The sequence below is a fragment of the Lolium rigidum genome, chromosome 3 (genome assembly GCF_022539505.1).
Source record: "Lolium rigidum isolate FL_2022 chromosome 3, APGP_CSIRO_Lrig_0.1, whole genome shotgun sequence".
NCBI classification, from domain to species: Eukaryota; Viridiplantae; Streptophyta; class Magnoliopsida; order Poales; family Poaceae; genus Lolium; species Lolium rigidum.
In genome coordinates this window covers 49,604,365-49,631,912 of record NC_061510.1, presented here as the reverse complement: position 1 = coordinate 49,631,912, position 27,548 = coordinate 49,604,365, and the positions used below count along the sequence as shown (strand labels likewise).

Here is a 27,548-nt window from a genome sequence, read left to right as displayed (position 1 = left end):
GGCATGGTCCGTCGGATAGGATCCACCGGACTATACCAGCTTCGGGGACTAATGTTGGGGGGATGACCCCCGGTATGCCAAAGGCATGCCAAAACCGGATGGTTTAGGCCATCAAGATACCGGTTTAATGTTTATACCGGAGCGCGAAGTTAAGAGTTTGGCTAAGTGAAGCTAAGCCGGTATCCCCAGGAGGGGTATACCGGAACCGGATAGAGAAGACACCGGGCTACCGGTAAGAAGTGCACTGTAGCACGTCGGCACGACTGGTCAAAGATTCTCTCCAGAGCAAGAAGACAAAGATGAGCTAAGCAAAGTAGCTTTAAACGAAGCCCTGACGATAAAGAAGAGGATGACGCTGAAAGAAGCCGGAGGACGTCAGCCTCCCTGATTAAAGAAGACCCCGGTGTCATCTATGATTAAAGTAACTTTGTAAAGTAGTTTGTCTAGTCAAAGATGCCATTAGGGTTTCTTCCTCTGTAAGCCACCCTCTCCCCTATATTAGGAGAGGGGGCACACCCGTACTCGGGACGATTAGCTGTAAGAGGAATCCTGTAAACACAAACCTGTACCATGTGGAGATCAATGAAGAGAAAGATCTAGAGCGAGTTCTTCCTTGTGTCTTTCTTCTTCTACCTCTAGCCTTGGCTAAGTTCTTGAGGAAAGCATCCGGAAGTTCATCCCATGTAATCACAAACCCTCCCCCGAATCCTCTAGCGTCCATTCGGCCCCAGTTTAAGCCATCCTATGGCATCTGTCTGTTCGCCACGACGACAGTTGAAGTCTTTGACTCACTAACCAAAGAGTCTATACTATACAAGACTGCTTTTGATATGCTCAAAAAGTAATTTTAATTCTTATCGATTTTGTTGTTAATTTCCTGATATCAACAAATTGATAACTCTTTTATGCATTTTCTTTTGTCGCGCAGGCAAACGTTCATCCAGGAAGATCCGACCAGTGGATGGAAACCGAAGCTGATATGGCGTGCAAACAAAGTAAGTAGTACTACCTAGATCCACCCACCTTTATCATACTTGATTATTGTTTGATTGAATTATATTCTTGTACAGAAATGCGCGAAACAACCAGAGAGGACTAATTTATGTGGATACTACGTTTGCGAGTACATCCACAAGATTGTCAGCGAGAGAACGAATAATCAAAGAAATAAAGACGTAGGAAAACAATATTCACAAATTTATTTTGTTACCATAACTTGTGTTTGAGTTTCAGGCATAATTGTTTGATTGTGATTTGATATATATAATATATACACACATAGCTCATGTATTCATTTGTATCTCATTCTTTTACAGTTGGCAAGAAAGCGGAACAGGATCCCAATCGAGCACAGCTTCAAAGCAATTGGCAAGGAATTGGCGGGATTTTTCCTTCGGGACGTCATACCTAACTTCGTAGAGTACCACTATGAATGAAGATCTACATGTAATATATAGTTTGACTCGACGAGTACCACTATGCTACATGTAACAGATATGATGCCTCGGAGAGTACCACTATGCATGAAGATCGATCTTCATGCATGTACTACTTAATTTGCGATCTTATGCAATTACATGTGTTATATTATATGCACCAAGTTGATATGCATCACGTTTCAGGCGCATCGACGCGATCCTCGTACGATGAAATGGTCTGATACCCCTAAACGCCTCCTAAAACCCTAAACCCTGAATTCTCTGTCGCGGCAGAGATTTATGCACTTTCTCTACCGCGGTAGCCAACCCTCCTAAACCCTAAACCCTGCCGCGGCAGAGATTTATGCACTTTCTCTGCCACGGTAGCCAACCTTTGGTACCGGTTCGTGTTACAAACCGGTACCAAAGGTCTCCAGCCCTGCGGTCTCCTGGGTGCCCACGTGGAGGCCCCTTTAATATCGGTTCGTAAGGAACCGGTACCAAAGGGGGGGTGCTTTTGTCCCCAATCTTTTGTACCGGTTGCATAACCGGTACAAGAGGCCCTCTGGAACCGGTATTGTTGGCCATTGTTCCACTAGTGTAGGGGATGTACTGTAATCTCTTCTTGATCTCCCTCTCACAACTGATGCATCTTCATGGTCATGTGCAATTTCACTTGTACTAGTTTGATCTTTTTTGGTAGCAATTCTGGTAGATATTCCCCTACCTCTACCTCCTTATTCACTTCATGACCTACTCCTTCCTCTGCCTCTTCCCGCTTCTTCTTTCCATTACTCATTCCCCTTCCTCTTCCTCTGCCTCTAGATGATGCACTTCTCATTGTCGTTCTTATTTGCGGGATGCTTTCTCTAGCAACCACCACAAATTCACTTTATGCTATTCTAGAACCCTAGAACTATGTGTTGTTTTTCCATGACCCTTTGGGGATATATATATATAGAGGTACCAAGGGGGCGGGAGAAGACTTGGACTACAAGAAGATCTAATCCTAGTTTAATCTTAGTCGTACATGTATTCTAACAAGCCCCCCCGATCGTAGCGGGACTGAAGCGAAGGCTTGCAACTGGAGAAGTCCAGTGCATCTGTGACCTTCTCCACCTTGTCATAATCATTGTCCCCTTATGGTTCCTTCTCTTCCCCTTTAGGTTTTATGCGGCGGTGGCAGGGATCTCCGGTGGCAGCTGGTTTTTGTGCGCCAGCGACAGTTTTGTTGTTGAAGAACACGTGAAGTAGACATTGGCAATGATTTGCTTTAGCGATGTAGAACTAATGAAAATTGTGGTGTAGTCGTACAACTAAACGTAATTGTTAGGGTCGGTGATGTCGATGCAGCAGTCGGCGACGTAGTTGTGCGGCTCAGTGAAGATGTTGTTGAAGCTACATACCACGGCCATGTGGGCGACAACCTGTGTGAACCGACCCGTGTGGGTGTCCTGAGCTGCAGATCTTGGCCATGTGGGCGACAGCCGGTGCGGACCGGCCGAATTAGACCCTGAGTGGCAAATGTTGTGCTAACCCTTCCGCGTCGATGAAGTCGCCGAGCGAGCGCCGCGTCCGTGTTGATGAAGATGTTGACGAAAACATATGCGGTGTGTTGATGTGTGCGCCGCTTGTGAGCACCAATTTTCGCAGGGTTGTCGCGATCTATAGATTTATTTGGCTAATTTGGGTCTTATCTCGGTTGGGAAATTTCGAAAATTAATTGGATCTAATCTAATCAAAGAATCAAGCTTATCTTTATTTTGATCGGGTGTCATGACCCCCCATAGAAGATCTCCCAAGGGGTGGCGCGATGTGGAAGTGGTGAGAAATCCTAGGATCGGCGGCGCGAAGCTACCCGCTCTGATACCTGTAGAATTACATGCTCTAGCCAGTTCAACCAAAAGACCGATCTAATAAAAGGGAATAGGCAATTATATTCAAAACTAAGCTCTTTTCCATAATCCCTTAGCCGATTGAACTGAGCATCCTCATTTAGCATGTATCGGCAACAAAGTTTCCTCCTTGCTTTACCCAGCTCCAACTAATGAGGGCACATGTTAAATTATCCCTGTGCGGCAGGGGGGGGGGGGGCGTTTTCCCAGCCGCGACCCCCCATACAACGCCGAAAACAGACATATTTGAATAAAATCATTTCTGCCCGCACAAACAGGTTCATATTAGAATAAAATCATAGTTTTAACAAGCATAAAAAATATAAATAGTTAAACAGGTTTTGAAGTACATAAAACTAGGCTCCTTCTTTGAGCATCCACAAATGATATACCATATCGTCTTGAAGTTGGTGACGAATCGTTGTGTCTTGAATTTCCTAACGCATGGCGAGGAAGGGAGCAGAAGCATGCAACACTTGGTTCAGGGTCGTGCACTGGATGCTTTGTGCGATGGATCATCGGCAAAGTAGTTGATGTACATCTTGAAGTACCCCTCAAGCCTCTACCTCGGGTTGCTCTTGCGCTGCCCCTTCTTTGAACCTCCACGTCGAGGCTTCGCATCCTGGGTGTACATTGCCAGGAGAGAAGCGAGGATCCGCGCATGCTCGTCGTCAGCGTAGTCAGCGGAAGCAGCAGCCTCGACCTCTTCCTCGTGGAAATCAGCCATCTCCTCGTCGTCCGAATCCATCCATGCAATGTGTCGAACACCTCGCAACAGGATGGCGTGAGCGAAACCCGAAGCCGCTGGTAGACGCTTCCGGACGGTGGAGCTGTGGGCGGTTTTCGGGGGGACTTGTTTGCTCGGTGGCGCTGGCTTCTTGGGTGGTGTGAATGGCGGAGGTGGCGAGAGGTGGCGGTGGTGGCGATCTGGCGGGGTGAGAAGAAAAAAAGGCGTAGTGGGGATTTTTCGGGGTTGTCGTGCCGGCAACGATGACCCACACAATGTTTTCAACTTTTGATGGCGCCCCGCTTGCCCCCCTTTGGGTTGGGTTCGGGGTGGGAGCGTCGGACGACGAAAACGTCTTTGCCGGCGAAAAAAAACTTTTAGGAAAACGACTAGGAGAAAGAAAAAAGAGCGGCAAGCACCCCGAAGCCTTTGGAGGGGGATTTGGGGAGGTCGGGCGAAGATGCTCTTACGTGCGTGCTCATTTTCATCTTCATAAGTTATGATTGCAAAACCACCATTTCTTTAAGTAAGCGGGGACAACCTTCTTCAGAAACAGCATGTGATCTTAGTTCTGTGACTTTTTTTCTTCATCTTCACTCATGTTATATTCGGTATTAAGAATATTGTGAAGGTTGGATTAGAGAATTAGCAATGGAGGTTCGAGTCACTGCGTTGTTGAGGACTTCCTTGGTATTTTGGGTTTTGCAACAGCAGTTGTGAGTGAGGATGGTAGCACAAGTGAAGTTCAGAGTCTTACCTGTCGGGATGAAAATCTAAGATCTGGTCATAATTGGTTGTGTCTGGCAATGACCTTGTTGAAAGCATTGTTTTGAGAGTGGTGACTTTCTTCATGATGAAAACCTAAATTTTTTGATCAAGCAACGACGATGATTGTGCACTGTTTTCTTCATGAAGGCGTCGCTCTGGAGTTCAGGTGTTGTCTTGGTGGTGGATGTATTGTTGCTGCTTGGGCTAAAATACTCAGCGATTTTTTTTTCTTTGTTGTATGCATCCGTACTGCTATTAGGGTATTACGTTGTTGTAAAGACTAGGTGTAATTGATATTTCTTGATATTAATATATTTTCTTTATAATTTTTTTTTTGGCATTCAGTGCTTGGCTGACCTGAACATCATCGTATTTCCTAACATGTCAACTTATGGTTTAAAATTTAAAATGCCTTGAACCTGTACTGCAATCGACGTCTTTCTTCTCGTTCGAGATTAAGGTTTGTATCAACAAGTTCGAATATCTGTAGATAGGAGTACTGATGTAGTAGTACTTCACGGCCCAACTGTCAGTGATTCAGGCCTTGAAGCGCGGCGCGTGGCCGAGGCGAGGCGGTGGTGATCTCCTGGCAGGCGAATACGACGCCTGTGAGGAGCATGGCACGAGAGCCGATGCGCGCTGCCGCCCGCAAAAGAATTTGATCTTTTCCACTAGTTGCACAGGCAGAGTGACGCGCGCACCTGCAAGGCTGCACCTGGGGCTTTCGCAGCTCCCAACGACGCGAGTCGACCGAGCAAAGAAACAAAACAAAAATGGTGTCCCGGCGAGCCGCGCGCGCTCGAAGCCACGGGAAATGGGGGAATAGCTCCAAGGGCCGGCGATCGATCGAGAGGGCGTTTCAACCGGCAAAGGAGAAACAAACAGGCCAGGTAGACTGATCGAGAGATCACGGTGCCTGCCTGCGCGTCATTTGTTGCCATGGACGAGGAAAATTGCTTGGTGAAAAACATGAAGTGAGAGGAGAAATATATTAACCGCTTATCGCATGTAGCTTCTCTGGATCTCTCGTCTCCGTCAGCCAAGCTATGCCATAGCCCGTCGACGCACTGGGCAGAGCTAGGGTTAGACGCGTGCTGCAGATAAGGCTGGGCTGGATGCAGGAGCTACGTAGAGCCCGGACAAGGCGAGGGGCGAGGAGGCAGCGGTTTATCTCCCTCGGGAGATGTGCCATCTCACTCTCTCACCCATCCTCTTTCTCCCTCTAGCCTAGACACACCCTCGTCTCGGTTTTCTCTCGTCTTCATGTGTGCAACCTCTTGGGGATTCACCTCTCCTCAGCGTGCCTCTGCCTCTGCGGATTCCAAAGTAGTCGTAGGCCGCAGCGTGGTTGCGCAGCTAGCAGCTAGCGCTAGCTGAGTAGCTGACGATGCACCTCTCTCACTCGCACACTCTTTCTTTGTTTGTTTGTTTTTAGGTTGCGCCGTGACAAAGGCCCGGCGAAAAGGGTGCGTGTCCTGGGGATTATTTTTGGAGACGGATCACGACTGCGGCCTGCGGAAGTTGATTGATTTGATTGACGATGGATGGATATCTGTGCAACTTGGGTTGCGGTTCCCGAGGCACTGAGCCTGTCCGCGAGCCAGCGTTCCGCCGTGGACTTCCTGGTCTGATTCCTGCGATGCAGACGCCGATCGAGCCACGTCAATGCGATGCAATTTAATGATACAGTAAGTCATGCAACGTTAAAAAAGGAAGAACAACCAAGACATCACAATGACACGCATATATATATGCACCACAAAACATAATTTCTAATTAGAGCAGACAGTTTACTCTTGCCTCTGTTCCCGAATGCAGTATGTTTTGATGTGCTTCGCAAAACATACTACTGTACATATTTTTCAAAACACACTACATTTCAGAACGGAGATGATACTACCGAAATCCATAACATGTCTCCTTTCTTTTGTAGAGTCCACGTACTTCACCACTCGTGTATTTTATTTTCTCATTTTTGGTGAACTTAGACTAGTCGTAGCGGGGAGTAACTTAGACTAGTAACATATGTCATGTTACTAGTCTAGGTTACTACCTTCATAGTGGATAGTAACTTATATGTGGTGTCATGCATGTGTCATTTATAATGTTGTAAACTCATTTTGCCTTGGGGTGTGTGATGTTATGGTAACATAGCTAGTTACCGCATCACTCTCTTTCTTCATTTATTGGCATGCCATGTCACCAAAATATCTTGATATGTGTGATGTTACTAGCTATGTTACTCCCACTATGAGCAGTCTTAGCTGTCATATTATTACTTCTTTAAAAGAGTTAATCCGATCGGAATATGCATGATTTTAAAAACTTGAAGGTACATTTGTTTGCCAAGGTCTACAAAGCGGCGTACACCGAAACGTATGGCATGAGTACCACTACAACAAAAACCTTAGACATTTTATTAGAGACACTTTCAACTTTGTCTCTTTCAAAATTACATTAAGATACTTTGCATATTGTACTGGCACTTTTTGGGATACTTCAGAAATAGTTTCAATATAGGGACGTTAGAGCATCTCCAGCCGCGTCCCCCAAACCGTTCCCCAAACCGCGCCGGATTGAGCGTTTGGGGGACGTGTTTTGTTCGTGCCGCGTTTGGGGGACGTCGCTCCCCAACCGCGTCCCCCAAACGCCGCCCCCAAACATTAAAAGTATTTTTTTTGGCTAGAAAGAAACTATTTAATAATATTCAAATCGGTTAAACATAAACAAATTATATATAAAACTTCGAAAAAATATAATTAAATACATATAAACTATCTACTTCTTCTTCTTCGCTGATGGCCCCGCCTCGTCGTCGTCATCGCGGTGGCGCTTCCTGCTCGTCACCTCTTCCGAAGAGGCGGTGTCGGCGCTCGACGCGTCGTCATCGCCGGTGCTCGTCGGCTGCGCCTTGGCCTTGGCCTTGGCCTTGGCGGCCTTGTCCTTGGCAGCCTTCGCCTTGGCCGCCTTCGCCTTCGCACGGGCCACCGCCGCCGCCGCCGCCTCGCTCTCTTCCTCCGCGTCCTCCTCCCAGCCCAGCCATTCCTCCTCGCTGTCAACTGGCGGCGGGGAATCGTCGCCGCTGCTCGGCGTCCTGGCTTTGTCCCACCAATGGCGCCAGCCAGCAGGCTTTCCCTCGCTGGAGGTGTCGGACGGGAGCTGGGAGATGTAGCTCATCGTCGCTGGAGGCTTGGATGAATGACGGCGTACGTACGGGTCTTATTGAGCGCGGATGAACGGCGGCGCAGAAGTCGAAGAGAGCAGCGGTTGCTCTTCCGAGGAGTCGGCGCTCCATTCCGGCGGGGTTGGCGCGTCGTCGACGCGGTTGCCAATGCGACGGTTCCGCTTCCTGTCAACTGCACCGTCGCTACGTATGTGGCGGTTGAGCGTCCGAGCCGCTGACGGGTCGGTCCCGCGCCTCCTCGCCTCTCATTTCGTTGTGTCCGGCGTGCCCGGTGCGTCCCCTGTGGGACGGGGATGGGCTCGGGACGCCGGACACCGTATCGGGCCGCGCCGGACAAAAAAGGGCTTTGGGGGACGCGGCTGGAACGCTTTTTTTGTCCGGCGCGCCCCAAATCCCTTTGGGGGACGGTTTGGGGGACGCGACTGGAGATGCTCTTAGTTGAGACATTTCTTCTGTAAGGGATTATGATTTTCATTGTAGAGGCAACTTATTATGAGACACTCCAAAGTGTCACATGTAAGTTATCAAGAGGCAATCCATGAGACACTTCATTGTGTTCTTTTAATTTTTTATCTATTGTTTGAGGCACTTTGCTTGTTCTCTAGAGACATTTGTTCTATGTTTGGGTCATAGTGGAAAATATTAATTAGAAATATCTTCCAAGTATCGAGATATACTTGTGATAGGGTGAAATGGTTAATGAAATAAGTCTTAATCATTAAGGTCACGAGTTCGAGTATTGTTTTTCACATGGTTTCGTCACGTTATTTACTCTAGGTGCACAATATAATGCCTCTTTTATGTTTTCTAAAATGTAAAGACATTATTACTATTGTACTTAACACGTACAGACACCACCCGTAGTGACAGTTTTGAGACAGTATGAAGAATGCCTATATAACTATGTAAGAGCAATTTAAGTATCTCTATTAAAATAGTGTCTCTGCATGCCAATTCTCTTGTAGTGTACACAGAAGCAGGTTCTAGGGGGGCACGATCGCGGCCGCCGCAGTAGGGCCAAGGGCCACGGTAGGATCGCCACCGTATGACGCTCATCGTCGCCTGCGGAGGAGGAGACAAACTGCTTCCACGACAAGTTCTTGAGTTCGTCGTACTCATCACCAAGGACCCTTTCGGCCCAAAGAGGCTTAGGAGACGTTCGCACAATTTCTCATCGGCAGGGGTACACTTGCGGGATGTTAGCTGCGGCTTTTTCCGGTAATTTGTTTTAGGCTTGCAAAAATATTTGATGGATCATGGTACATCTATATATAGTTATTATATTAGAGAATTATTTATATTATTTTGTTTTTCTGTAAGAAAACTTCAGTATGTATTACAGATTTCAGCAATATTAGAAATCCAATAATATGGGGCTATTCATGATTAGTGGCAATGTGGCAATGAAGTGAAGCGATTTGATTGACCCATTCCTCTCTTTTCTTGGTCCTTACATAATGCAGACTCCAACCAGAGATATCAATTGCTTTGGGTGTAAAAAGAAAAAATGTGACAACCGTAAAATGAAAAATAATAATAACCTCCTCAACAGTAACATCCAACCTATATCTTAGCATTGTATGAATCATGTACAAAGAAAAGGAATCGTATGAATTCGAAGTTTGATTCAGAGGGATAATAATCGGAAGAAATGTATACATTTCAATATTCCTTTTATCATTCTCTCCTTAAGATGCACAAGCGCAGCGTGCCTCTTTCATGTGTACATGTTCCACTTGTGTGCAACTACACCAACATCCACATATGTTACCAATTATCTTAAAAGAAATATTTTCTACTGCCTCTCCTATATAAATTGAAGATCTTGGTGACTATTGTATTGCTTACTGGGGTAGAATCTTATGATTCAACATGCTACGGCTTGACTTAGATCAGATCATCTATGTATCTTCTGTGTGATGATTGTTCATTTTATTACTGTCCATAAGGTGAATTGCTCATTTGCTTGAGTTATTGAAAGCTTGCATTGGGTCTTTTTCTAGTTGTGTGTGCTTCTGCATAAAGGAAATTTCAGTTTCCTGTAGATGCATTTCAAATGGTTTATTGGCTGATGATGGATTGTTTCCCACTCCATTTGATCAAATGCAGGGCCACTAAGGCTTTTTTTTCTACTTGCTACAATTAAAATATGTCCCACTATGTGTATTATTAAATTATAAGTTAATTTGTTAATATCCAAATTTTAACATTTGTACAATTATTTTTTAAAGATTGGCGGGCGCGGCAACGCGTGCCTTCATGGTCTAGTTAAGAAGTAAATAAGATACTAATCCAAGCTAAGATAGCCAAGTGGAAACCAAACCTATATATATACTAAGGAGATCTTGTGAGGACATCATAAACCCTACAGTAATTCCTACCTATATAATAGAGCTCAAGCTAAAGTGTTACACTCAAGCAAATTGAGCAAGCACTTGATCTTGTATATGGGGGTCAACTCTTCTTAGTCCAACCTTTGGTAAGCTAAAACCCTAATTATCACCATTAGGTGTTGACTATAGAACCTTAAGAATGGTTATTAAGATAAAATCCTTAGGAGCAAGGATCTATCAATAATAACTTGAGTATATAAATAAATGCCTATAGTGGTAAATAAAGACCTTAATAACAAAACCGCAAGAATTATATATGAATATGAATTCTAAGAAATTTTAAGATGATAAGCAGATATCATCCACCATAAGAAACAACGGGAAAGGTAGTAAGTAAACCCTACATCTCTCTCAACACCTTTATTAATGAAGTTAATGCATTATACTAAAAACCTTGCCTAGTCAAGCACCTATGACAACCCTAGTAATATGTTGAAGAAACTATCACCTTATTGTGAGGAAGAGCAATCCTAATTAACTCCACATGATATCAACCCAATATATAAACCTGTGTCTATATCTCAATCCTAAATTGAGTATCATTTGGTGATCACAAGTAAGGCCTAAAGACCATACCTTAAACCCTAATCTAGGAGGTATAATTAGTTGATCAACCCTAGTCCTAAACTCTATCTTTCAACCCTTGAGATTTAACCAAACAACCCTTATTAGCAACTCACTTAAGTTTGTGAGACATGTAAATATCGTCCAGTGATTCTAACGTCGTATATTACATGTTAACCATAAGATCTATACTAACTCTAGGGAAGTCAGTTGTACCTTTTTCTTCTCGCATATCAACGGTCCATTAATAAGGGTTGTCTAGATCGGTCTGTCTATATGCTAAAGGGGGAGGACATCAGTCCAAAACGTACCAATAGATATAGGGGAGGGCATACTTGTTAAAGGTCTATGATGGATTGTAAGGGTTGTTTGGATCCGTCTATCTATATTGTACAGGGTAGGGCATGTAGATTTTCCGGAACGGTCTACCATTATGGTAAAGGGGAGGACAGGTGCCTGGGTCGGTCTACCTAAATAAAGGACATGCCAAACTTACAAAAGGGTTGGTATGCTGGGTCGCAGAGAAGGACCGTGTTTGGATTGGATCTTATACTGGGCCCAATACCAAGGAAGTGTGGACGAGGCTCTCAACTCGGATGTCAATAAGGATAATATCTTTTATGGGAAAGGTAACACACCTCTGCAGTGTCAGTCACTGTTCCGGGTTTGGAACTGCGAGCTGGAAAGGAACTTCACGAAATTCTAGACACCCGGTGAAGGTTGACAGACATAGATTTTAAGAATAAAAGCAACCTTTTCAAGAAATGATTACGAAAACTTGCATTTTCCTATGAATTTCTGGTCCGTGGCTAGCTAGTGCATGATACACTATTCCGATTATTGAATTTGCTGAGCACGCTCGTACTCACCTGTTACCTCTTGACCGCCCTTCTTAGACCTGGAGGCATCGAAGGAAGATCTACAATGAAACTCGAAGACGGAGGAGTCAACTACTACCAGGGATAGGATCATGTCAGAGGAGACAACGAAGTCAAATACCAACTACACGATGGAAACCTATACTAGGAGTAGAAGGGAACCAATTCCCTAATCATATAACCTGAGTAGCTAGAATTCAACTATAGTTCTTTAGTAAGGCAAGTATCTCTATAGGTAGAGCTAGGACGAGTCTAGTCTACGAGTTGTGCTTTTGGAGTTTATTTGCAGTTTACCTCATTCTAAAGTAGGAAGCTATGTTGATCTTTTAGAAAGAGTCAATGTGTTATTCTCTAGACATACCTTGGACCCACATATGTTTCTGTTGTACCACTTGAGGGATGTAATACTAGTGGAATGGTGTCTCATTGGTGTTATGTCAACGACTTACATACTACAACATGTAATGGTATGCTGGATCACCACACATTTGCTTGTTCAAAGTTTTTTAGGGGTTCTTATTGGGGCCGCTGGTGTGTGCACCCTCGCCCAAATTGGAGAGCTGGTGCCGACGCCCCCCTAGAGCGCACTACCGGTGTACCTGTGGGCGCCTATTTGGGGCACCGGTGGAGATGCTCTTAGGGGAATATGAAGACTCCACTTTCACCTACCGCCATGTCTGAGCTTTGAGATATGTTGCCATGTACAATGCTAGAGAAGGTTCACCTTCCCTTAGCAGTCCACGTCATTTAGACAAGATATTAAATATAGGTGGCATAATTAATTTTCTCTTATAGTCTCCTCTCATTTGGAAAAGACATTAAATATAGGTGGTACAATGCATTATCTATTATAGTCTCCTCTAGAAATTAATGAGAATCAGTTAGTTTTAATAGGAAATTGAGTTGATAAGAGAAGATACATGGTCCAATGGAGAAAATAGTTTTATCGTATTTTTTAAGGGATTATCTCTTCCCTTAGCTAAGGGAAGACAACATTCTCTCTCCTTCAACTAATCAACAATCTGACGTGAAAACATTAAGGAAAGCGTGAAACTATATTTGGACCAAGCTCATATACTTCTAGCACATACCAATGCTAATTTTAGAGGTACTAGCAAAATTTAATTATTATAAAAATACATGAAAAATATAGAAATATTAATTATTATTAAAACATACATGATAATAATATATACTTCTTGTAAATGTAAATTATTTACTAAGGTAATGTAAACAAAATCACTTTAAATATAGCACAATGCAAGAGTATTTTTCATCAACACTTTTAAATAAACAGCTAGAAACTTTGCTACGTGGTTCATAATGTCAATTAACTAACAACATTGTATACTTCCTAAGGACGTAGCATTCTAAAAATAAGTTTAATATATTTTATATTTATCTCAATCTGCCCTGGGTGCCAAATAAAAAAATGATTGGACCTCTCATATATCTCAGCACACCATATGGATCATCATCGATGGTTACAAACATGAATCACACATGGACCATACACACATATGCATAGTACTACTCATCTACAACCATAACCTTATTTTCCGGAAGCATGCCGGAAGCGGCGGAAGCAAGGACGTCCCGTGGACGCGAACTGGCCGAAGAAGCATGCGCGGACTGGAGTGACGGGCGGGAGAGGAGGAAATTGGGTGGAATAGTCGTAGGGTTGGTTTGTGTGGGTGACAAACGAAACCCGCGGGCAAAGATACAATAACACTATCTTTTCTGTTAAGTTAGTGCCACATGAGCAATTTGCCTATTATACCGTGCTTTTTTTTTTGAGCTTTTTCTATAGACATACAAGTTGTAGTATCTGTTCAAACACACATGAACGCACACCACACTCACACACACCACACACACTCACACCCGACGCTATGCGACTAACCAGACCTACACCTTATATATCCTTCATGTCCTTGAAAGATCTTGGAAGTTCTAGACTCCATAACGGTGGGCATCGTCGTTCTCGTCTGTGGCATATTGACGTGTGAGAGAGGTACCTGCGAAATTACCTGGGCAGTGTTCCTACTGAACGGATCCGGACGAGACACCCAGAAATCGCTGCCGCAAGGAGTTGAGCCTAGACCTACATGTGGTCTCTCCTTAAGATACCGTGCTAAGATACAACCATTGTAAAAGGGCTGAGCGTGAGGGCCCTGTCATTGATTTAGATGACAGGCCTTTTAAACAGAGCCTCTCTCCTCGCATCTGAATTTCTTCCACCCGTCCTGCCGCCATAACAGAGATCGAGCGAGGAGAAAATCCTGAGGAATCGTCAAAGTCCTACCTAGACACATGTTAGTTGCCATGCAGAGGCAAGGTGAGTCCGTGTACGATTGTGAGTCATACAACTCGATTGCGTATACATCCGCAGGCAAGCTCGCGGTAGATTTTGACGATGAGTTCAAAGAAAGGAAGGGGGAAAGGAGCTGTTCCTTAAGCTAATTTTTGATCATGTGTGATTTTCATACCATTGATTGATCGATCCGTTGGGGTCAAGAACTAACAAAAGATCCACCCGCCAACGAGCGCCGAGCGTGGACATGGAGAGATCCTTCGACTCTTCCTTCCATCCCCGGCCTGCCATCGATCCCGCCGCCGACCGTCAGTACCCGTCCTGGTTTATCCTACACCGTTCCGTCCTCTTCGACAACTGCGACAATGCCACCACCGCCGAAGCCAAGATGAGCACCGGCCACACCATCAAGTTCACCTTTTGCCTCGACTTCCCGCCGGCCGTCTCCCACCTGTTCGTCCACGAAACCGACACCAACCCACTCGTGGTGAAAGTCGAGGTCATCTGCAATGCCAAGGACCTCGTGCTCCTCCGCCGAAACTCCGAGGTAGCGGTCGAGAGGGACGAGTACTTCGTCTACCAGGCAGCAGCAGCATGACTCGGAAGAAGCAAGCCGTCGCTCACGCCGATCCCTGCTAACCTGATTGCTCTATCGTCGTGCGCCGCCATCTTGCCCCTTTACGGCGGCCACTTCCTCCTCGCCGATCTCACCGTGGAGTACGCCGGGGAAGGCGAGTACAACTACCATCTCCACGTCTTCTCGTCCAAGACGTGGGTGTGGGGAACCAGGACGCTACCGGTGCCAACACGTCGATGTCGTAACGACGTGCTCAATGAACCCGAAAAGGTGATCGAGCTCGGAGGGAGCGTGCTAGGTTGGGTGGTCTTCCGGGCAGGGATCGTCGTCTGCGACGTGCTCGGCCACGACCCCGTCCACACCCGCTTCATCCCGCTACCGAAGCCAGATTGGGGGCCCAAGGAGGAATGGAAACATTCCATGTCGCACTTCCGGGATGTCTCCTACTGCGGCGATGGTTTCATCAAGCTCCTCGACATGGATCTCCGTTTCCGCTACGTCACTGTTGATCTTAATCATAACCATAGGCGGCCCGTGATCAAGATGGCCAAGGATTTTGACCACCTGGATACCATCCTCGACTCGGAGCTCCTCCCTCCCGAGAATGTTAGGTGGACAGCAACCAGCAGCGTCCCTGATGGTTGGAAGATCCGAACATGTTACAAGCATATTTCCTAGAACTACTGTCAAAAGGGGCATCTTGTCGATGTTGATGACATCGCAATTCATAACCTGGGGCATCGTGAGTTGTGGATGGGGATTTTAGAAGATGGACACTCAAGAAACTGCAAGTTTATCGGACCACCCTGAGTATCTTTTTTTTTTTTTTTGATATTCAATATAAGCAAGCAAGCCGCCTCATTAAAAACCTTCCAGTCCCCTTAGGTACCCTGGTAAGGAAAAGAGTGCGTCAAAACTTGCTGCAACGAGATACATGAAGATTACAACCTCTCTTTTAATAACAGCTCCCTAACACATTCTGGAGCGTCATTGCTAAGGGAACCACTAAGCCCAGCCTTGCCTAATTGCGCGAGCACATGCGCAATACCGTTGCTTACACGATCCACTTTTGAGACAACAATTTCTCTGTAAACCTTGAGAATTTCTCTAGCTTCTAAAATAATAGCCCAGCTGGGTGACTGTTCTACAGAAGCCGACGAAATTGACTTAACAGCATACAAGCAGTCTGACTCCAGAATAGCAGGCCACTGTCGGAGACGAACCAGATGCCGAAGTCCATCAAGACATGCAATAACTTCAGCTTCCTCTGCGCTGCTACAAAAAGGAATAATTTTCCACTCCGTCAGAATTACCCTCCCGCGGTGGTCTCGTATGACGATTCCTACACCTCCTTGCTTTGAGACAGCATCCCACCCGGCATCAACATTGGCCTTGATTTTCCCTTCACTTGGCGCTTTCCAGGACGAGACTTGTATGAGCTTCTCATCGCCACCCGGCGAGACCGCTGCAAAGGAAGATTGATAGTTCACCAAGAATTGGACGGACGCAGTGATAGATGCCTTCCCGTCGCCATGAATGACGTTGTTCCGATGGTGCCATGCCCGCCAGAGTAGGAAGATGATCTTTGCACGTACATCAGCCACCGAATTACTTAAAAGGGTAAAAAGCCAATCACTATCAGCCTGCAGAAAATCTACTTCTAGCGGTAATGTCCACTGGTTCCGAAGTTCATCTCTTAGCGCTCTGGCTAAGGTACACCGAATCAAAGCGTGGTGCGTATCCTCCACTTCGCGCCCACAGATGGAACATATCGGGTCTATAGTATTAATTCTTCGATGTAAACCCTCAAGCACACCAAGAGAACCCGTCGCAGCACGCCATGCAAACACACGCACCTTCGGAGGTACAGAGGCCTTCCATATTAACTGCCAAATTTTACGATTGCCGTCTGGTTCAGAACTTGATTGGCCAGAGACGAACTGCTGACGAGATTCCTGCATACCGATCCTATAAGCGGATCGCACACTGAAGATTCCGTTGCTTTCTCCACTCCAGGCTAAAAAGTCTTCAGTAGCTCGAGCTGGTAATTTGATATTCAGAATAGTATTCGCATCATGTGGCCAGCAACATTCATGAACAGCTTCTTCATCCCAAGATCTAGTGATTGGATTGATCAACTCCGAGACCCACTTTCTTCTCAAGGAACCGCGTTTGCCATCAACTTTGAGTGACCCTGGCCGAGGCAGCCAGTTATCTCTGAATATTTTTACCTTGGAACCGACTTCACGATCAATGGAAATGGATACTTGGTCTTGACCTTGGGAAGAAGACGGTGGAGATGTTCGAGCCTGAGGATAACAGTCTGTCCAACCTTTTGCGTTTTCCCAACATCTGAATACACCTCGAAGGCAAGTGGTCTCATTCTTTCTAATCACTCTCTCGGAGTGTAAATCTCTCCTCTCAATCTGTGTACACAATGGTACATACTTGACTTGTCAAAACTACTGGCATTTGTTTTTCAAGTGCTGCACTAATTATTTACCTCTGACATGTACTCCCTCTGGTCGGATATAATCGACGCGGAGGGAGGCCTGCCATGCATATCATTAGGCGTGTGGGTGCGTCAATTAAATATGTCCAGAGGTAGTAGTGTTGAAGAAATCATCCATGCAACAAGGTTGTTCCTATCCCGCGAACACCCAGTCGATGTACCCATTGCACAAGGTGAACACTGCCACCCATGACTACCCGATGCCCTTATTGCCTCCAGGACCTGCCCCAGCGTTGGCACCATCATCGCCCTTTCGCCCCACCGTGTAGACCGGGATAGAAGGAATTTAGATGGTGGACCAAAAAAATAAATATGCTGCTTTAGATGTTGAAGTTGTACATGAATGATCATGGCATTTTATCCAATTTTGTATCATGTCCTCAGCCGTACATATATGCAAGATGGTGCTCCCCGATGATACTCCGTCCACAAATAAGGGACTCTAGTACTGAGGACCATTTTCAATCAAAAAAATCCAACGAGTCACAAGTTGTTTGCTCTAGGATCTAAAATCCAGACGTTCGCTCCTTATAAATTCCCCAAATAAGTGGATGTTACTTTTGTCCTACGTCAAACTATTCTAAGTTTGACCAACTTTATGGAAAATAGTAGCAATATCTATGACATGAAATTAGTATATTATACTATCGGAAACTCAAAAACTTATCCCGGGTGCATATGCACCCGGTATGTATAAAACATAATTTAAAATGTAAAAAATAGGAAAAAAAATTCACATGTAGAGGAACATGTTATTTTAACACCAAAAATTTGTCTTCTTTTACACAGAACACAAAATATGTCGGGTTTTGCCGAAACAACTTTCTGAGCATGTAACATGTTAAGATATACACGAGACATTTCTTTTGTATTTATTTAACATTTTAAAATATGTTCAAAATGCATTTGAAATAAAGAGTGCATATACACCTGGGGTGCAGAAACACCCTATCCACTATACTATAGCGTAAAGTACAAACATAAAGAAGTAATGCCGCATGTAAGCAGTGGCGGAGCTTGCCAGGAATTATGGAGGAGCAAAACATAAAATATCTATATCTGGGGGGCAAAGTGCTAACAAAATTCTCTTCTAAGCCTTGTAATTTTTTTTCCTTCGGTAATTCTCAAAAAGTTGGGGGGGTGGGGGGGGGCGGTGGCCCCCCTAACTTGTACATAGCTCCGCCTCTACATGTAAGCGTTCTGCTACTAAATTTTTAGCTACTTTCTGCAATATTTGATATCGAGAAAACTTAACAGACCGAGAGGTGCTAACCTCAACAAGATTTTGAGTATTAAAGGATGAAATTCAATTTAGCTCCTGGGTACATATGCTCCCTCCACACAAAAAACACCAAGAGAGCTTGCACCCAAGAGCTAAAACATCACTCCCACAGTTACACTTCTAATTTAATCACTACTATAGTTATACTATAGCCAAAAGTACAAATCTAAGGAAGTACATTTACATGCAAGTGCACTGCTACTAAATTCTTAGCTCCGTTCTGCAATAGTACCAGGCCCGGGCGGCCATGTGTGCGCTGTGTGCGACCTGCACAGGACCCCAGGATTTTAGGGGGCCCAAATTTTTACGTAGCCCATGTATATATTTATGTGTATAGAAAAAAAGATCAAGGAAATTTACTTGGGCTTTGCTGCTTTGGTTGGATCACCGACGCTACGCTAGCTGTACCTAGACGCTAAGACGCGTACGCGATTAGTCTATTCGTGAATCGTGCCTCACTTCGGAACGCCGAGAAGCAACGCAGCACCGACGCGAAGATTCGCCTGTTCGCCTCTTCAGTCCTCAGCTCTCAGCCAAGGCCTGCTCTCAGCTGTTTCAAATTTCCGATCGATCCATCCAGGAAGAAGGGTGATTCATCAAAGAATTGGGAAGCTGGTTTTTGATTTCTTATTTACATGTTACTATCATTCTATGTATGTTATTTTAGAACTAATGGGGCGCGATTCTGGTGCCAAAAAGCGCAAGAGAAAAGAGAAGGAACAAACTCTGATTCAATCTCAAAAGGGGGCCATGGAGAAATTTATTATAAAAGAAACTAAAGTTACTTCCGACAATCACTCAGTTGGTCCTGCAACGCTTGCACTGGATATTATTCCTTACAACAATGATGCAGATGGTCAGACAGAGATAGAAAATAATGTTGAGGTAGAGGAAGATGATATTGATGTTAACTTCAGCACTTCACCAGATATTTTTGATCCAAGATCTTGGAATTCTCTTGATTCTAACAGATTGATATTTTAGCACAAAGGGGTCCAAGAAGAGACTTAAAAATTAAAAAAGGTCCGAAGGATAGATTTAAGAGAAGGTTTTCTGCAGTATATTATACCAGACTTCTATCAAATGGGGAGCATTGCGATAGAGACTGGCTTGTCTATTCTAAGGAACTTGATAGAGTATTTTGCTTCGGCTGTAAATTATTCACAAAAGGGCATAGAAAAGTTCAGTTGGGAAATGAGGGTTGTAATGATTGGTCACATATTGTCACTAGACTACATGATCATGAGAGAAGTGTGGAGCATGTTTTAAATATGACCAATTGGTATGAATTGCGTAGTAGATTGGAAAAGCATCAGCCTATTGATAAAGCTGCTCAGCGACAATTTGAGAAAGAAAAGGACCATTGGGGTAAGGTTTTGTTCAGAATTGTTTGCATTGTGAAATTTCTTGCTAAGCATAATCTAGCCTTTCGTGGTAGCAACAACAAACTCTATGAAGATAGCAATGGTAATTTCTTGGGTTTGATAGATATGTTGGCTGAATTTGACCCTGTTATTCAGGAGCATGTTCGGCGTATTACAAATGAAGAAACCCATGCACATTATCTTGATTATAAGATTCAGAATGAGTTGCTACACTTGCTTTCTTCTTCTATTAGGGCTGAACTTGTTCAGAAAATAAAGAGGTCAAAGTATTTCTCTGTCATACTTGATTGTACCCCTGATGCAAGTCACCAAGAGCAAATGTCTTTAATTATAAGATATGTGGATTTATCTTCAAGTCATGTTTGCATAGAAGAATCCTTTCTAGGATTTCTGGATGTAAATGATACGACTGGGCAAGGACTTATTGATGTGGTAGAGAATGAATTAAAGCTTCTTGATCTTGATATAAATGATGTGCGAGGACAAGGTTATGATAATGGGTCAAATATGAAAGGAAAACATCAAGGGGTACAAAGGAAACTGTTGAATGTAAATCCTAGAGCTTTCTATTCTGCTTGTGGTTGCCATAGCCTTAATTTGACACTTTGTGATAATGCCAAGACTCGTGGTAGAGCTAAGGACTTCTTTGGAATCATCCAACGCATCTATACAATTTTTGCTAATTCTACTAAGAAATGGCATATTCTGAAAGATAACATATTAGGATGGACTCTCAAGTCAGTGTCAGCTACTCGTTGAGAGAGTCGTGTTGAAAGTGTCAAATCTATCAGATTTCAATGCGTAGACATTCGAGAGGCTCTACTTCAGGTACACAATATTTTATTGGTTAATGGTGTAGTTTCTTTCGACTTTGGCTACATCCGACAATAACATTTATTTCCCTTCTTTTGTTCCAGGTTTCTAAAACTGATAAAGATCCAAAGACAAGCAGTGAGGCTTTAGGTTTGGCAAAAAATGAACTTGGGGACTATGAATTTATAGTGGCAATAGTATTTGGTATGATGTATTGCTTAATGTTAATTTAGTAAGCAAAAACTTGCAAACCAAGGATATGCTTATTGATGTTGCTATTGAAAAAGTGCAAGGGCTGATGACTTTCTTCGAGGGGTACAGGAAACTGGCTACGTACAGGCATTGGAGATAGCCAAAGGTATTGCACTTGAGTTAAATATCGATGCAAAATTTCGTGAAAGGCGGGAAATTAAAAGAAAGAAACAGTTTGATGAGAACCCAGAAGACACAAATGTTGCCACACAGTCTGCGGAGGAATCATTTCGAGTCAACTATTTCATTCCTCTGGTTGATCAAGCAATTTCCTCACTCATAGATAGATTTGAACAATATAAGGGCTACCAGAAAATCTTTGGTTTCTTATTTACCTCTGAAAAATTGCAATCATTAATGATAGTTTGAAATCTACTTGTGAGAATCTTGAGGCTGCTCTTACCAAAGATAAAAAATCTGACATTGATGCCAATGATCTGTATGTTGAGTTGAAGTTTCTTAAAGGATTCATTCCAAATGAAAATATGGGGCCTGTTGAAGTTCTGAATTATCTGAAGCGGCATGATTGTTTTCCCAATGCAAGAATTGCATATAGAATTTTGTTGACCATTCCTGTGACTGTTGCATCAGCAGAACGGAGCTTTTCTAAATTGAAGCTATTGAAGTCATATATGCGTACTATCATTGGCGACAATATCGCTTGAGAGTGAAGTGTTGGAGAAGATTGATTATGAAGATATCATTGAAGATTTTATCTCGAAGAACCCTAAAAGAATGATGTTGTTCAAATAAACATTATGCAACTTGGAGTGTAATAGGTATGGCTCTTAATTTATATCCAATTTCCTATAAGATAGTAAGACATATACATTATATTTGTTGAATAGTTCGGATTTGTTTGTAAGATAGGGGCCCGATTTTAGAGTTTCGCACGGGGCCCTGGATTTTGCCGGCTCGGCCCTGAATAGTACAATGATGCTGGCGAAACTTAACAGAGCGAGAGGTGTTAATCTCAACAAGATTGAGCATTAAAGGATATCCTGCAGCTGTTTCATACTGGGATCCAACTCTGCACCATTGCTCTCTTCATAATAACCATCCGAAGGGGTCCTGTATGCATCAGCAATCGCCTTTCCTTTATCCATAACTGCTGACGGCACGGTTTGCAGGAGACTGAAAAGACAAAGTTAGAGTGAAAACTCAGTGATGATTCCTTGTGATTTGAATTAGAAAATAATGATAGTACTTGTCTAATGCTCCAAGGGCAACAGCGATTTTGCTCCTCATGGTTTCAACAGATGCTGATGGGTCTTTCCGTGTTGCCTTTAGTAGCAGTGAGTCGAGATCTTCCAACGCTCTAGGAAAGAATATGCAGCACACCTAATAAGCTCCCAGTTCATTATGCAAACAAGTAGACTCCTACAGAAAAGGTCATCATGTACCGTAAGCATTCATCCACAGCATCAGTGGCAGCTTTGCCTTGGCCATTACTGGATGCATATTGTGCCACCTGCATTAACATCATTTCAGTATGATAGTTTGAAATCAAGTACGTAAGTGTATTATGAAACATGGTTATCCTTTCATGCTATAGCCTGGAACAATGAAACGAACCTAAATAGCTAGTGAAAAGATGTGACAATGTGGACTAGCATTCACCGGAAGAGCAACTTACTGCTCGAATATTGACACGCAGAGAGGATGCTGGACCTGAACGGAGCAATGATCTGCTCTCGTCATACTTTGGCTTGTCAAACTCTAAAGATTTCTCTGTAATGAAGCATGCAAAGATTAATCAATATAGTATGGTACAGGTTGTTATCACTTAACAAGAGAATCTCGCCAAGGCATACATGGACATATTTATCCACAATGGTCATTATTGCATTTCTTGCGGGAAGTCAGAACGCTATGCTCGCACGTTTGGAGAGGTCATTTGTGCTAATGGATGGGTAGACTGCAGAAATATTCAGAACATGCAGTATCCTGAATTTTCTTTTCTTTTCGAAATGGTAGCAGCATAGCCCCAGCCACGGCATCGAAACGATACACACAGCTTCTATATTATTGCAAGGTTCGGAGTATAAAGTTTACAAATTATGTGTCACATAGAGTTGCCGCAAAACTAAGCCATCTAAACAAAGAACACAAATAGCTACTATGCATCTTGTATTCGTCTAGAATGCAGTACTCTGAATTCTGGTTGGTAAGCTAGTTATGTCTGTGTAAACAGTAGTGATTGTTAATCCAGCCTGTGCATTTCTGTATAACAGTACGTGAGTAACATCTCATACTTGTACAATTTCCAATTGGCACAATACGGTACTAGTATACTAGGGTTACCAAGCTTATCACTTGCAAATAGTAAGCCTCACCTAAATCCCTGAACTGGTCTTGCGTCAACAGCACAGCCGGGACGTACGCTTCCAGTGGCTCCAGCTTCTTCCTGGCGTCAGCAATTCAAAGATTCAACACGAAGCAGAAATGTGGATCAAATGCTGAAACGCAAATGTTGTTCATCGTGAGCGAGACACGGGTTGGTTAGCGTTAGTGCAGTAGTACCTCTTGACGTAGTTGTCGAACGGACTGGCTTCTGCCCCTGAAACACGAGAGATTGGTGGTCAGTCAGTCATGCACACACAGACATACCCAGCAAGCAGCTCGCCCAAGCGGCGTCAAAAATACCGCAGAATGCTACAATTGGAACTTACGGCCGGCGGCAGTGGCGAGCCAGGCGGCGACACCGGCAAGGGAGGCGGCGCGGCGGCTGAGTCCGAGTCCGTTCGACGGCGGCGCGGTTGAGGCGGCCATGACGCGGCAGCAACGGCGGCGGAGGGGTCGCGCTAGGGAGGGGCAGAGTTGCGCCCCGGCAGAGGTGGCCGGGAGGAGCGATGCGGAAGACATTTTGGAGAGATCGAATTGGGGAGCGGCGGGTGCTCGCGGCGGGGAGACTGGGCTTTTGCTGGCTGCCGCGACGCCGGGCGAGGGGAGGGGTGCGGCTGAGGTTTGGTCGGCGTGGCCGCCTAGCCAGGAACAGATCGTTCTCGGACTCGTGCCCGGTGCTTGTGCGCGCTACGTGGTCTACCCATCGCCACTATAAACATCAAGCTTTGGCTCTACTACCCAATATTCTCTTTGTTTGCAAAGTGTTTTTTGGTGAATTTCTGATAAAAATCTTGTCCATAACAATGCAATAAAAACGTCGAAGTCATCCTCACAAAAAACATCGACCAAAGGGGAATGGATCTCCTCCTTAACTTTTGTTGTTAGATAAAAGATGAGACCTCTTCAGTGAGGGATCTCTCCCGACTATAAACATCAAGGTTCAGCTCTATCAATATTTTTTTGTTTGCAAAGTGTTATGTCGTGATTTTTTTTGATGAAAAATTGTGTCCAGCAACAATGCAATAAAAACATCCAAGTCAGCCTAACAAAAACATCCACCAAAGGGAAACGGGTCTCTCCCTTGAGAGTATAGATACAACATGAGACCTCTTTATCAACGGATCTGGCAGGTTCCATTCAAACACCTGGAATGGGATCTGGTGGAAAAATTCAAATGCGCCCTGGTGAGAAGACTGAGAACAGTGCCATCGCTGATGCCAGACTGAAATGCACTTCGTTCGATTGGATCTCGACCTGGAAGTCGTCCACGGCTTCTACCCATCAAGGGCGTGCCTCAGAAGCCTACCTGTCGAAGCACCCGGAAGAATCAGGCAACATACATGTGGTGATCTGATGACATGGTCTGGGTGTGGTGAGGAGGTGCTTTAGTGCTTTAAAACATAATGTAGCTGGGCTTATCTGCTTCTTGGCAAGTTGGGATCAGATGTTGTTTGATGACTGTCCTCTTGTCTAGAGCTTTTCGATATGTTTCTTAAGACCCTCAGCTTAGCTGATGGGCTGGATCTATTTAGCCTTTTACTACTGTGTTGTTAAAACGCTATGTGTTTCATTTTCTATAATAAGAATGGAGTTGGGGAGCGCTCTCTGTTTGTCTAAAAGATGAGACCTCTTTATCAACGGGTTTATACACGCTAGATCGTTGAATTCAATCACACTTGCGACTTAAAGCGGGGTGGGCGAGCTCACCACCGTGAGCTCAAGCAACCAAGTCGGTCCCCAAGTCAGCCTCACAAGCGGGTGCAATACTTGTTGGACAAAGAAAGAAGAATAAAAAAGATAAAATCAGCACAATAAGAAAGAACTCAAGCCTCAAATCATGTAGATTACTGTAAATGGTGATCTAGCACCAGAAACACTTTACATTGCAGGTGTGCGATCAAGAACATGGTTCAGTCAAGATCAAGGAGCAGAGAAGGGCAACTATAGGAGCTGCTCCATGCGATCGATTCTCAGTTCCTAACACATTGACCATCTGAAATGAAAGAAAAAAGACTGACCGATACCCACAGCAAAGCTCAGGTATCACTGGCTCTAGAACTCGAAGGAGGCCTTGCACTTGAGCACGAAGCCGAGCAGCAGCAGCGTGGCCATGAGGCCGCAGGAGGAGCCCCCGACGCGGTGTATCCAGTAGGGGTCGAACCTGACGATCCTCCGGTCCACGAAGCACGCCACGTTGATGGCCACGATCAGCACCACCAGAAACGCCGGCAGCCACAGCGCCGACGGCAGCAAGCCCCACCCCTCCTCCTCGTCCTCCTCCTCCGCCTCTGGCTCCCGGTCGATGTACAACGGCGACAGTACGGCCAGCAACGCCAGGACCACGCACACCAGCTTCTCCGTCGACGAGGGCCTCCCCATGTCGATCGCACAAGCCGAAAATGCAGAAGTAGACTCTCTGTTACAGACTCTCTGAACCTGAAGCCCAAAGGTTTATACTACTATGGTGCTGTCTCTGAACCCGAAGTCTACACTACTACCTTGGTTCTCTCCAGAATTTCTCTCTTTTATTCTGAGTTTGGAAAGCTGGACCAATCTTCAGAAGCAAGCACACTAGGAACCTACCGAAAGATATTCTTCTGATCAGCAGACCTTTTGACTAGTGAGCGATTCCTAATTTCCTATCATGCATGTAAAGGAACATATTCAGAGTTGTGCATTATTGTCCACTCACTGACTGTACGTTGGTGGCGAAGGGTGTTGAGCAGTGCTGGATTGTGATATGTAAAGCCGTAAAGGAGATTCTTCATCTTCATGGCTGGTGAGCACGGAATCAGATGCCGGTCGAGCAAGTAGCTCGATGATCCGAAGATACGTGGTGCAGTAACGGACGCGCCCAGATCGAACCCGGACTTCTTGAAGGTGCGTTCATGCAGAGCAAAGTGTGATGTCGTGTCACTGGCTGTACAACATCAGTACGAGGGAGTATCTTTACGGCACGATGAGTCTTCTGACACGTGTTCTTAGCATAAGCTATAAGCCTGAGACTTGCCCTTCTTTGCCCGTGTGAAATCTCCGGAATTTAATATTCGAGCTAGGGACGTTTTCTCTTGGCATCTTTCAGGGTTTAGGGGTAGGCTCTAACTTGGGTTTTGCATCTCTCTTCATATACTTTGGTTTGTCTTTTCTTTTCTCATATAAACAACTGTTGGAGAAGTGTCCCGGTTGATCATATTTGTAACAAGTTCTTCTTTCATTTTTCATTCTCGCTAGTCCAAAAGATGTTAATTTCCTTTCTTCCAACCACCTCCACTCCACTTCTTGGCCATGAAAGATAGATCCACATCAAGCTCACTTGTACTTGTCATTTCTTCTTGGTCATCTTGATCGTACGGGGACTTTTATGGTACCCCCAACTAGATACCGGCCATTCATTTTTGTAGATCTAATGGTTTAGTGCCTAAAACCATAGTGGTATGATTTATATATACTAGCCTTGACCGCAGGGTCATAATCGGCAAGTTGCAACAAGAATCTGTAAAAAAAAAACAGAAGGCTCAGAAATGACGGCAACAAATCCCCTAAAAAATGGAGATGTTCAGATCTTTGCTTCTTTGAATTTTTCTTCGGTTTTACTTGTTCTATTACCCAGATCTTGATGCAGATCCGAAGAGTAACAAAATGTGAATTTACATTACCATTGATTGAGAAATCAGCATGGCTAGTTTCCTTGCCATATGTTTTGCCGTCTGGAGTTCCTCCATCACGAACGCAAACACTCCAGAGAGATAGAGCTCTTCGTATGGTCATCATTTTGTAGCACAAAAACATGATATGGAGCAAGATCCATATCAAGATAGGTGCACAAAGCCAGAAACAAACGTGAAGAAAGTGCAATCGTATTTTGAGAAGATTTTACAGAAATTAATAGGATATAATTGGTGCAGTTAGTGTTACCATAATTTATTTGTTATAAAAAGTCCTTAATACCCCTCTAAATCAATGGCTAGATTTTAATTCATAGTACTCACCTCCCATGGGTAGTAAAATGTAACATAAAAACTCCCGGTCTTATACTTCTTCTTCATGCTCATGGACTTGCTTAGCCTTCAATGCAAGGTTGGGGTGTTCATTGCACTAACCATTTCTTTGATCTTCTTGCCTAGTGTGGTCATGTTTTCCGTTGCAACAAATTAGGAGACAAGGTCATCCGGAGTCATATTGTTGCGACCATCAAGGATTTGCACGTTATTTGGTTGTTTGATCAGCGGAAAATAGATTT

At 44.3% G+C, this 27,548-nt stretch overlaps 2 protein-coding genes across 3 annotated transcripts; both read right to left on the bottom strand.

Moving 5' to 3' along the window:
* Window positions 1–18,691: 18,691 nt before the first annotated feature.
* LOC124701578 lies at window positions 18,692–23,895 on the bottom strand. 2 transcript variants are annotated; one of them, XR_007002094.1, is made up of 8 exons: window positions 23,635–23,895; window positions 23,486–23,522; window positions 23,299–23,369; window positions 22,599–22,693; window positions 22,366–22,433; window positions 22,170–22,280; window positions 21,895–22,096; window positions 18,692–18,744 (listed from the first exon to the last, which is right to left on the bottom strand). XR_007002094.1 is itself a non-coding variant. In XM_047233666.1 (7 exons), the coding sequence occupies exons 1-7, from the start codon at window positions 23,825–23,827 to the stop codon at window positions 21,952–21,954; spliced, it is 720 nt and encodes a 239-aa protein (XP_047089622.1). In that variant the 5' UTR covers window positions 23,828–23,895; the 3' UTR covers window positions 21,728–21,951. The 2 variants fall into 2 exon arrangements, 1 of the variants encoding a protein (XP_047089622.1); XM_047233666.1 differs by lacking the exon at window positions 18,692–18,744 and having other exon boundaries at window positions 21,728–22,096.
* A 1,232-nt stretch (window positions 23,896–25,127) lies between these two features.
* LOC124695992 lies at window positions 25,128–25,983 on the bottom strand. Its single transcript, XM_047228788.1, has one exon. It carries the CDS (start codon window positions 25,685–25,687, stop codon window positions 25,361–25,363), a length of 327 nt encoding a protein of 108 aa, XP_047084744.1. The 5' UTR covers window positions 25,688–25,983; the 3' UTR covers window positions 25,128–25,360.
* Window positions 25,984–27,548: the final 1,565 nt, after the last annotated feature.